This window comes from Dysidea avara, chromosome 5, assembly GCF_963678975.1.
Source record: "Dysidea avara chromosome 5, odDysAvar1.4, whole genome shotgun sequence".
Classification (NCBI taxonomy): domain Eukaryota; kingdom Metazoa; phylum Porifera; class Demospongiae; order Dictyoceratida; family Dysideidae; genus Dysidea; species Dysidea avara.
Genome location: NC_089276.1, coordinates 27,860,107 through 27,872,854, shown reverse-complemented (window position 1 = coordinate 27,872,854; position 12,748 = coordinate 27,860,107). Strand labels below are relative to the sequence as shown.

The 12,748-nt window shown below is 39.3% G+C and overlaps 1 protein-coding gene across 3 annotated transcripts in view; it reads right to left on the bottom strand.

Moving 5' to 3' along the window:
- Positions 1-12,748, bottom strand: part of LOC136256953 (KICSTOR complex protein SZT2-like) — a 45,033-nt gene that overhangs the window by 17,632 nt on the left and 14,653 nt on the right. For 2 of the 3 annotated variants that reach the window (XM_066050028.1, XM_066050030.1), the window contains 5 exons: positions 11,286-11,455; positions 11,079-11,228; positions 10,945-11,029; positions 623-805; positions 166-385 (listed from right to left, as the gene is read on the bottom strand). In XM_066050028.1, the coding sequence (XP_065906100.1) occupies positions 166-385; positions 623-805; positions 10,945-11,029; positions 11,079-11,228; positions 11,286-11,455 (808 nt within the window). The remainder of the gene's footprint in view (positions 1-165; positions 386-622; positions 806-10,944; positions 11,030-11,078; positions 11,229-11,285; positions 11,456-12,748) is intronic. The other variant, XM_066050029.1, reaches the window with a different exon arrangement.

Genomic DNA, 12,748 nt, shown 5'->3' with positions numbered 1-12,748 from the left:
ATGTACACACACACACACACACATGCATGCACGCACACTAAATTGACAGACAGACAGACACACATGCACGCACGCACACACACTAAATTGACAGACACACACGTACACACACACACACACACACACACTACACTACACTACACACACGTACACACACATACTTACCAGTGGTGGTACTACAGAAGGCAGACATCATCAATACAAGACATCTACTCTTGCTCAGTAGGGATGACAGGTCAAACAACACAGTTACATCATGATGACCAGGTGGTATGGTGTCTGTGGTGGAGTGTATGTCTGTGATGACCTCATCAGAAGGTGGGGCCTTCCACAACATTTGATTGGTTACAATTCTGCTGACTACACTTTTATCCACCATGTGAATCTGAAACAATTACAAGATGAACAAGCCCAAGAAAACAAGAACAGAATTATTGCAATATAGCTAATATAAAATCTAAAACATTCTGGAATTATTCAAATCTTGATTAATTAAAGCCCTCAAACACTAGAAGTGACAGATCTATAAGAACATTTGGTCATTTGGAGAATGTTCTACTACATAACCATAGTCTTGTATATTTGCTAAAGTCAACCTTGATAGACATCCATACAGACTTACATGATGAGATATCTGATCATATGATGTTCCTAATAAGTAGGATAATCCTTTTGGTGGTGAAATCACATGACCCTTCTGTGGCTCCACCCACAGCTCACATGATACAGTCAAGGAAGGAGTGACTGGTTCAGGTAATAACAAGTACTGCACTAATGCCACACCCACTGAATCATCATCAGGTTGCTGTAAAATAAAGAATCTTGTATTTCTCACATTTGAGTACATGGATAACAACTGCACATGTATACATACAGTACATAGCCACAACCTACTATTACTTGTATCTTTGGCATATCAGAATAGTTAGTGCATTTGTAAACCATACTTCACATTTGACAACTTTGCAGTTGAAAACTAAAACCCACAATTAAAAGTTATTAGCATGTGTATAAAAGAGTGGCTATTGTTTGTTTTTAGCAATTCCATGGTCATAATTGTGACCAAATTTGCGAAAAGGGGTCTTCCACACACATCCAATTTACCAACTTTGATGACTCATAACTTCAGATTGGAAAAGGCTATCGACTTGAACTTTAGTCAGTAGTGAGCACCACCATAGCTTAGTGGATGGAGAAAATTTCAGGTTAATGTGTTACTATATCACTAAGTTATGGTCTTCCAAGTTCATAGAATTGGATGTGTGTGGAAGACCCCTTTTCGCAAATCCAGACACAATTTTGTTATATTGGTATGAATTTTTGGAAAGGATTCTACAAACAGTAGATAACCTTGTTAAGAGTATGAATGGTTTGTGTGTGTAGAAATCATTCCCAAATCATAATTCCTGTAGTACACAATACTTAAAAATGTATGCTGCTAGGGGTTTTTCTGTGCTTTCCTGTTGTTTTTTGTAACTATGGTATTTTGAATTCTATTGCAACTAAAAGAAGTTAATGTACCATATCATTAAAGCTGGATTTAAATTCCAGGTCCTAAATGAAAGCCAAGGGGGATTACCTTAATGCAACATCTTGTACAAGATTACAAAAGCTTAATTTGTAGAACAACACTTACTACAACAAACAAAACCCATGACTTGTCAAGAGGATGTCAACAGTCACTGTTAGAAGATTTTTCAGCCAGTTTACGAGTGGATTATAAGAAAAAGGTCTGGTGGTGGATAAATACACAAAATTTTGTTGAATGCCAGGCAAATAATTTTGAACTTCCTCTATGTGTACGCGTACATTTATCGTCACATGTCCCTGCAGTTAATTTTTGCACATGAGACACTTTAGGGATTCCCCCTAGACTACAAAAGGTATGGCAGGATGGTCAGGCCTCTGGTTGGACTGAGGGAATGAGGGCAACCGAATATATATCCTGAACACCTCTGCTCCAAGTTGACTAGGCCTGAGTATGTGATCAAGGTTTGGTGTTGTGGTCTCAGAAAGTTCCAACCGTTTACCAGTAATCACTTATGTAACTTCCTCATTGATAAGGGTCTAATACAATAATAATTTAGAATTCCTACCCGAATCAGTATAGACCACTACCGATTGAATGCTGAGTTGCTGCTCAAACATACCCAATGACCCTGAGGCCTGTGGCAAGCTGGACTCTAAGGTCTAGACTGACAGATTGTTGAAGTGATAAGCAAGATACAACACAAACCAGTGGCCATTGATATGTTGGGAAGGAATGACAAAAGCAATGCTGAGAACCAGTGGATAAATGATTGTAGCTACTCTAGATGCGGTGGAAAGGTGACTTAGTAAAAGAGATTAGGACAAGCAGGTGGGACCACTTTGTCGAACACAAGGTTACTTTGGAATAGCTCTACAGCTGTAACTAAGTCAAACCAGTTATGACAGCTGAACAAACTGGTTCTGATGCTTTGGTTAGACAAACTGGTTTGACAGGTGAGTAGGTAGGATGCAGTAGCATGTCGGTTAACTTTGTTTACTTGTAACGGTTAACTTTGTTTACTTGTAAATGACATATGCATACACCAAATAGATAAGTTGAGAAAAAAAGGTTGGGGTGAATGAAGTTAAAGGTGCGGCAAAGAAATGGCTGTAATGATGTTATGGTGTGTTTCATCATGGCCTCACCCTTTTTCAAAGTGTGACTGTTTTGGTATATGTAAATATCACTTCTTTTTGTAATTGTAAGCCCAAAAGCCAGCCTATAGCTAGCCTGGCTTTGTGGCTTCCTTTTTACTTGTCTTTATTCTTTCACACTAGCAGAAAATAAAGATTTTTAATTTCTATGGTTGGCTTAAAGTATTATAGAATTGTGCAGGCACTGATCCAGAAATAAACTAAGGTGGGTGGCTGGCCCAGATTTTAAGGTGAGAGTCTTGAATGTCTTAGTGACAATGTTATTTTCTAGCTTGTACAGTAAAACACACAGTATATCTCTGTGTGCATATCATGTATTTTGTAATCTCAGTACAGGCTGATCATGAGTTAACACTAGTAGTTAAAACAAATATGTAACACCTGTGCACATACTACACATTTCTCTGTAGTGTGTGATATGTAGGAGATGATAGTTAAGGTTTGCTTCATTGAATAAGGAAATGTGAACTATCATCTCCCACTAAACACATAAACAAACATCACCTTAAAGGTTATAGCTATAATATTCTCTGTATGACTTGTTATTAGATAACTAAATATGATGCAGTCTTATTAAGCCACAGTCCCAGGGTGACTTGCTAGTAATTATAAAGGAATAATGGTATATAAAAGTATCAGACCCCATATTTTCCTTCAAGAACTTATAGTAGCTATGTCCATTATCTCATTGATGCATAATGCTACCAGCTACTATGTTTCATCACTTCCTAGATCCCTTTGTAGCAAAGAAAACTACTAACATGTATACTTGTCACAATGTCAGACAGTGAACAACAATTCTGCACCTTGCTTGCAGTTGTTGTGTGACAGGGATATATGTACACTAAAAATTGATGACCACGTACGTGTTTACATTGTGATATGGATAATTACATTACTTACTTCAGAGCCGCACTGTTGATGGCAGTGCTGTGAACTGCTATTGATTTATACGAAGGCGTGTTGAGTCTGTTGACAATTGTGACATGGTAGCTAGCAATAAAGTATAATGACCAACTCTGTACCAACTACATAAGGTTCTAATATTATTATGTACTCTATTATGTGTTTTGTTTTGAACACATGCCTTCTTTGAATCCATGAGGTGCATGAGGCTTACACCAGGTACCACCTACTTTAATAGTAAAATAGTGATTCAAGAGATATGACTGCAAACCATTATGCAGGAAATCTCTACTTTGGCTTGTTAAATTTCCAAGATGCCAAAGTAGGGATTTTCCCACATACAGCTTAGTGAATGATCATGATTCTTGTTTTGTAAATGAAACCATACCTCCATTTATTTTCAAAGCAGCCATATTTAAATACATTGATTATGAAAACTTAGCCTTCTCGACCTCTGTGAATGATTCATGGGTATCAAGTATGTTCATTTTGTGTGATATATTATATACATCACACATACTCAAACACATTAAGGATAAGAAAAGCTGATAAAGTTGGTAATGCCGTTATGTAGGTGGCTGGTAGGTATGTACAGCAAGCTAATTCTAGAAGAGTCTGGAGTCCACCATCCTTCCCAGGAAAATTTAATGTGCCAGAAAATTGAATTTTGGGCATGACTGCTGATTATACATACACTAGGCCTTCTATTATTATGATTTTATGTGTGATTATTGTACATATGTCTGTTGTATGTATGTGCTACTCTAATTGTAGCATACCAGGTGGTAATCATACATGGCGTCAGAAAGTGGTGCTGTCACAGCCAGCTATAACACTTTGCTAAGCCATCCAGTAGTGTTTCTGTTTGAAACTCCCAAAGTATGGCCAAAGTGGCAACGTAGATTTGAACAATACCGAGTTTGTCGAAAGAATCCCAGGAACACCAGGTCAGCACTTTATTATACTGACTGGGTGAGGAAGCAGAGGTATCTCTGATGAACATACGTAGAAAAGATTACAGCCAAGTTCTCTCTAAGTTCTATTCCTTCTTTGGCATCAGAAAGAACGTGAAAATTAAATGCACGAAACATAACTGATGGTGCCAACTTCCCAAAAAACCAGCAGAACAATTCATCCCTAGTTTGTATAACATTGCTGTAGATTGTTAGTATAGGGAACTAGAGAGCGAGATGACAAGAGATAGAATTCACGACATATCTTTATTAGAACGGCTCCAAATGGGCCCAGAACTGACTTTACAAAGACAAAGGCTACACTGTTAATACAGAGGTGGTCATAACACACCAGCACAGGTGTGATATTGCTGTCCAAGCTGGCACATCTTTACAAGGGTAGTATGCACACCACATCAATCATGCTAATAAGAGTGTGAACATAAATTGACAACTGATAAAAAGCATTAATGCATTTAGGAGTGGGAGGCATGTCATGACACAGGGCTCCCGCTAATCTTTTTGAGTGTACTGTCGAACTGCCAGTACAATGAGTGATATCCGCAATGACGTTTTTTTGACGTTGCGATTACAAAATTTGATGTCATAATTGACAAAATGGCCGTGTTAGTGTGGGGGCATTAGAGACTTTGGCACACAGTATTCGAAATGAATGTTGTCCGTATATTTTTACACATGGAACTATGAGATAATAAAGGTAAGAAGTAGTACACGTACCGTGACAGTGCAAAACGAGCTCCAACAAGGAAAGCAGACCGAAAATTTTAAAATCGCACACAAATGGGCTTATTTGTATTGCCTTATATACTATAAGCCTCACCTCCGCCCTTATTCGAATATATAAACGCTATCATAGGGAAACACCATCTCGCCCAATACTTCCATGTACAAGGTCCCCACACTATGGCGGTCATTTTGTTTTGTGACATCACAGATAATGCGCGCTACGTCAAGAAACGTAATTGTGGATATCACTCATACAGACTTTGTCCTGTCAAAACTTTAAAATGTCCTGGTACCAGTTTTGAGTTTATCAATACTCAAAATGTAGTCATGCCAAAGGTAGTATAACAATGTCATAACATAATGTGCACACTGTTTCTAGTCAAGTGCAACAGGAAACCGGTGCTTTAAACTATTAAAATGAAGTTTCGTCCATCCCACAAGTCAAAGGTAACAAGGTTTTAAATACATTTTGCACTTTCATGGGTGACAAGTACAAGTAGGGCTGGTGTTCAAACCTCAAAGTTAGCTGGAGGTAAAGCTTGTGGCCACAAACCATAAACGAACAGGTTAATTAAATATTACTGCCTACTCTCCAGCAGTTGTGCAGCATTCTGAGTTATCCAGCCACAATGTCCAGACAACAATAAAATTAACCTGCCAATATGCAATATTGACCTGGAAATTGGTAGATTGTGGTTATTTTGAGCCCTGTGACATGCTATTATCAAAGTCAACCACTAATCTCAGTATTATTTGTGAAATGCTGAATGATCTACAATTTCACAATTGGTGTTACAATCCTGGAAGTCAACAATCTACAAACAGTACCACACAACACTATGCATCAGTCAGCAACCCTACTTTAACATTGTTTTCAAAATGTATTTAAAACCTATATCACCAAGCATGCCATTTGATTGTGGGTTTTAATTTCACTCAACCATGTTCTACAGTACGATATGTAGATCATTAGTGCACAGTATTGTTATCCCTTTTCTGTTGTTTACATTCTGATGTCTGATGACATAATTGAATGTATTTTATTTAACTATGAGCTAATGGAAATTAATTTTGTTGATACAAACATATATACCAGCTTTGTGCACTGATCTGAACTGTTTGGTGTAATGGCTTAGCACAAAATGAGTTTATTGTCACGGTTATACTTTAATAACACATAAATTCAATGAAATTGATATTTCGTAATCCTTCTTACAACCCCTCAATGATAAAGAGCTTTTCATGTATAAATATGGTGTGTTGGTGTCATACACACCAATGTACAGTCACACTGCTTGTCTTATGTGCTTTACACACCATATCCTGAAAGTGTGACTGCACCCCAAGGGTGTGCTGCTGGTTAAGAATGCTATGACCACCTGAGTTTTAATAGCGTATGGTCCGTCAAAGAAAAGCAGTCCACAACCCCTTAAGGGCGGCACGGTGGATCCCTCCTCAGTTGAAGCAGTCTTTAGCGCACCTTCCTATTGGCATCAGAAGTCAAAGAGAAGTCAAAGAGAAGTCACAAGCCAAGAAATGACTGCATTGTGGAATGATTCCCTAGCACCCTTGTGATAGCTACCTGCCAAAGATGTAAAGTGCCATAGATGCAGCATGATTGGCCATTTTGGAGCTGTGTTCCTTGCAAGACCAATGAATGCTATGGTAGAGAATGACATACCACTTGACCAAAGAGAGAGTCCACACAATATTGTTCAGCACTAGACAGTTTCTTTATGGATACTCTTGAGGATTCCTAGAACTCCAAGTGTTGGATTGCAACAATTCATGCCAATGGATTTGAGGTTTCTATTAAGCTTGAGACTGGCGCAGAGGCCACTGCAATCACAGAAAAACCACTTGAGCTACTTGGATTGCCAAAGTTAAGTCAACCCATCAGTAAACTTTGTGGTCCTAACCATCAACTATTGTCAGTGAGGAGCAGTCTAATAGCCAACCTACATCATGGGCAGTACCCATGAAGTCTTTGACGTAGATCACTTTTCTCAAAACTTGCTTGGACTCCCAGCCATCAAGGATCTACACTTACTGACTGTAGTCAACAATCTTCAAGTTGATTTTGCAGATAACGTCCAACACCAATTCCCTAGTCTTTCACAGGACTAGCTACACTTCAGGGTGAATACAAGATTTTTTTTTTACGGTGTTAAATACTATATGATAGCTGCATATAAATACACGATAGCAAGACGATAGTTAACAGTTAGTAACATGTTGTCGGAATAAATGACGAAGGGAAGACCATCCTTCAGTAGTACCTCTTGCTCTCATCTTAAACCTAATATTTTACCATACTGTTTAGAACAGCAGGAACATTCCGCAAAGAAGTGAAAGAAACACTGGCTCAAATGGAAGTTCAGGGGGTCATCTCTAAGGCCTACTTCGCAGTACGCAGGGATGGTAGTGGTAAAGAAGAATACAGGAGTATGGGTTTGCGTAGATCCCAAACGACTGAATTGTTGTGCATTGCAGGAATATCATCCCTTGCCAAAGATTGATGATACTTTAGCTCAGCAACTACATTTAGCAAACTAGATGCAAATAGTGGTTTCTGGCAGATTCCCCTGTTGGAAAGCTCAAAAAATTTCATTACATTCATAAATCTCTTCGACTTGGCATCTCAAGCACCCCAGAGCATTTCCAGCAATGAATAAGTTCACTTTTAGAAGGCTTGCAGAGAGTGCTTTGTGTCATGGATGACATTCTTAGTTTTAGTCAGAGCCAATCACAACATGACATCAGACTTTGTGCAGTACTAGAGTGTCTCTCCACAGCAGGTATCACACTTAACAGTAGGAAATGTGAGAACCAGCTGATTTTCCTTGGTTATGTTCTCACCCAGAATGGGGTGTCTCTTGATCCCAGTAAAACCAATGCCATTAGTCAGATGGAAAACCCCAAATCAGTTTCTGATCTGCGAAGATTCCTGGGAATGATAAACCAACTGGGAATTTTTTTCCCAAACATTGCTGAACTCTGCACCCTTTACGAAAGCTGATAAGTGCCAAGCAACTTTGGGCTTGGGGGTCTACCCAGACTGATGCCATCTCTAAGCTGAAGCATGAACTATGTAACTACCCCAGGTGTTCTGACACCAACAGCAACCAAGATCTCAGCTGATGCCTCCTCTCATGGACTGGGAGCAGTCCTTTTACAGCACGCTGATGGCCAGTGGCATCCTGTTGCTTACGCATCTCGCTCTATGACATACGGAAATCCACTATGCACAAATTGAGAAGGAAGTGCTAACTGCAACCTGGGCTTGTGAGAAATTTGCTTCCTATATCCAAGGCATGACCATCACCCTAGAAACAGATCATAAACCATTAGTCTCACTCCTGAGTCACAAGCATTCAGATAGCTAGCCTCCACAAGTAGCGCGATCCCACCTAAGGCTAATAAGATTTGACTACGTGATATTACATGCTCCAGGAAGTATCTACATACTGCTGATGCCCTCTCAAGAGCACCTCTGAAGAGTACTGTGGACCACGCTAGTCAAGTAGAAGTGGAGGATATTGAGTTTCATGTCAGAGCAGTATACCTGCAAGCAGTGCATGTGTAGATTCCTATCATCTAGCTCAAGAGGAGGATGCAGTATCTTTATATCTTACTGCAAAAATGGCTGGCCAGACAAACATTCTCTCCCAATTTACATTCAACCATACTGGAAGTTCTAAGGAGGCCTGTCATTAGCTTGCTGTACTGAGACCATATTGTCATTCCGGAGAAGCTTCAAACGGAAACTCTTAAGGATTTGCACTGTGGCCACCAAAGAATCCAAACTAAATGCAAGATCTTCAGTTTGATGGTTGAACATCTCTAATTAACAACTTTGTCAGGCAATGTTCAGAATTTTAGCACACCCTTGTACCTCCAAGAGAACCACTAATCACATCACCACTGCCACGACACATTTGGGAAAAAGTTGCTTAAGACTTTTTCCACCTCAAAAGCCATACATACTTCATTGTGGCGGAGTATTTCTCCCAAAGCCATCCACATCACCTCTTCCACATCCACAACAGTCATCAAGGCTTTAAAGTCTATTTTTCGTCAACATGGGGTATCAGCAGTCTTTGAATGATAATGGCCCACAATTCATATCCAATGACATGAAGATGTTTGTTAACTCCTATCGATTTGAATTACTAACCAGCAGTGCTCATTATCCTCAAAGTAACGGTCTTACTAGCAGAAGGACAAAAACAGTGAAGATGTTGTTGAAAGATAGTCCTGATGACTACATGGCCCTTCTAAGCTTCTGTGCAACATCTCTTCCCTAGTGCCTGGTAGAATTGCTGATGGGAAAACCAGCTGAAAACCGAAGTTCCAGGCCCAAAGAGTTTGATTACTTAACCCTCAGTGGCCATTCATGGAATCATTCAGGAAGAGAGACAAAGGGTACAAGAAGGCTTTAAAACAGATATATAATAAATGACATAAGCAATACCTCTAGACCAATTACTTTTAGATGCACTTGTGTGGATTTGAACAGGGGATGATCACCCAACTCCAGGCTTCCACCAGCAGAAACCCCAAGGTCATACATTGTGGCAACACCTAATAGTGAACTAAGGAACTCGCTATCATCTCCAGAACAATCCCCAATAAGGCCTCACTGTTGTTCTATAGTGACATTGAGACCTCCAGATAGGCTGAGACCATAATGCACAAGGTATGACTGGACTAAGTACTGATTATGCATACACTAGGCCTTTTATTATTAATATTGTGTATGATAGTTGTACACATGCACTTTTAATGTATTTCAATTTTTGTGCGCCAGGTACTAATCATACAAAGGGATTTAACTGGTATATAGAAATATATGCTATTAGGGTGACTGCTCTAATAGACGATCTTGTTCATTGCCTCTGGATCACACCTTTTAGCTGTTTATGTGATTACTATTGCACAAAACATCTGTAGTGCTGGAGTAACCCCACTTCTGCCTTCTGTGCGCACACATATCACACACACATACACTCACATTACACACACACATAGACCTTCATCTAAGAAATGGCTCAAGGGTTGGGGGGGGGGGGGGGGGGGGACAATAGTGTAAGCATATCTGTGCTTAATTTTATGTGCACGACATCTAGGGGCCATGCCCACTAAACTCTCAGATTACTTAACTGGTGCATCCTCAGGTACAGTATCTGAGAATAACAAGCCACTCCAGAATTTTTTTGTATTTAAGACTCTCGTAGATTACTTCTGGTGCATTCTCAGGTACTTGAAAATAACATGCCGCTCCAGGAAAATTATGCATTTTAGACTCGTGTAGATTGCTTCTGGTGCCTTCTCAGGTACCTGAGAATACGACATGCCACTCCAAAATTTTTTGGATTTTAGACTCTATTAGTGGTGTACTTTCAGGCACCTGAGAATAACATACCACTCCTTTTATTTTAGACTATCATAGATTGCTTCTGAGGCACTTTCATTTAAACTATATTGCTTAAAATTTGAGGGAGGGGGCACCCCCTCCCCCCAAATGAAACACACACACACACACACACACACACACACACACACACACACACACACACACACACACACACACACACACACACACACACACACACACACACACACACACACACACACAAACACACAAACCCACATTAACCTTCATAGTCAGTTCCACACAGAGAGACACATAGCCATTATGAGTTGATGTGATATGAAATCCTTCACTAAGTCTCTGCCTACATCACAACCATCGTTACACAATATTAACTATCACATCATACCTACCTCAGTAACGCTAGTGACACCTTTGAAAATGACAGTGCTATAGGGAAGTGCCATGTCCACTTGTAGTCAATAAGATAATTGTGAATAGGAGTAGTGTTGTGTGATGAAGAGGATGACTTATCACCATCAACTGGTCCAGGAGTCTCGTAACTGTCAATGTATGTAGATAACGAAGATAAGTATGAGCAGACCCTGCATAGTCTTTACCTTATCAATAGTCTCTGGAGGGGTTTCTTGAATACTGTCATGGAGACTGATGTTTGAGCTTTGGAGGAAATAAATGCCTGTATCTTCTTCCGCTTACCACCTCCAACATTGTCCATTGTACCACCAGATAGGAGCAAGGATGCTAACCCATCCTTTAGTGATATGATCACCTACATAGCAGCAATACAGAAGTTTACAAATTTGATAGTACAACTATGATGTAGTAACTACACATTATAGTCCACTGAAAATCCTAATCTCTGAGCTACCACATTAATTTAAGGGATGTAAACTGCTACGCATTTACTTTATTAATTACCACAATACCATACCTAACAAACTAGCACAGCAAAAGAATACTACTGCATAACAACAAATATTGGTGAAACTAATATTTAGCAATTTTCTAAAAAAAATTGCAGTTAGCAAGATTTTAATTTGGAGAAATGGTATCACTGTTTCATTTACTGATAAATTGGAAGTGCACTGTTGCACGTGTGCTGTATAATCCTTCTTATGCTAAATTTTCTGCCTTGTGGATTTAGTGATGATCAGTCACTGTATTCATTAACAGAAAGGCTACTCGGTAGCCTGGTCTCTTCCATAGTTGAAACCAGGATTGGATCACATGTGTAAGGGATCGATTAGTTCAAGTGGAAGTGTAATAACCTTGTCCTGCTGCAGCCTGTTTTCTCTCATAGGCCACACCTATTTATTAGGATCATGTGTTTTCTGTCTGTAGGCATCCTCACCCATTTTAATGCATGTGTACAAATCCATGTCTGTTGCTGTCTGCCAGCTTACGTGAAGCCATGCCCAGTAATCGAGTAAAAGTTATTGTTAGTTTCTGTCATGAGCCACACTCACTTGCATGAATTACCAGTAAGGTGCGTTTAAGTTTGTAAACCACACTTGGCTTGTCAAACAACTGCTATCAAAAGCTTGGACACAAGTCATGAAAATAGTATTGACGAATTTTAAATTTGGCTGTTTGGTGATGATTCGCCAATTAGTTTACTGCACATACAGTTTTGTTGTTATATGGTAGTTGTAAATAAAATGACCATTGATTATATGCACCAAAAGCAGAGTCCCATGAACTATTGCAGTTTCTTTGAAAATAGATATTCAACAATATTCACAATCTAAAGTCTAGTACTGCCACACACAGTGGCTGAATATTGCTAATAAATGAACTAAGAGTGGTTACTACATAATTGCCTTCACTTAAAGTACTCCAATTAACAAATGAAAATCTGGACAAAATTGGCATTCATAGTTTACAGCGTTACTTGGATAAGTTCACTACTATTGCCAGCATGACAATACAGTACAACACACATGTGCACCACCCACAAGTCAAGTTAAATATTCTTATACAAGACCAGTTAAATCATACACTACATTCTCCCATTTGGCCTGTCAGGAGGTCTCAGTTCAGAGCCAATGTGGGACCAAGTCAT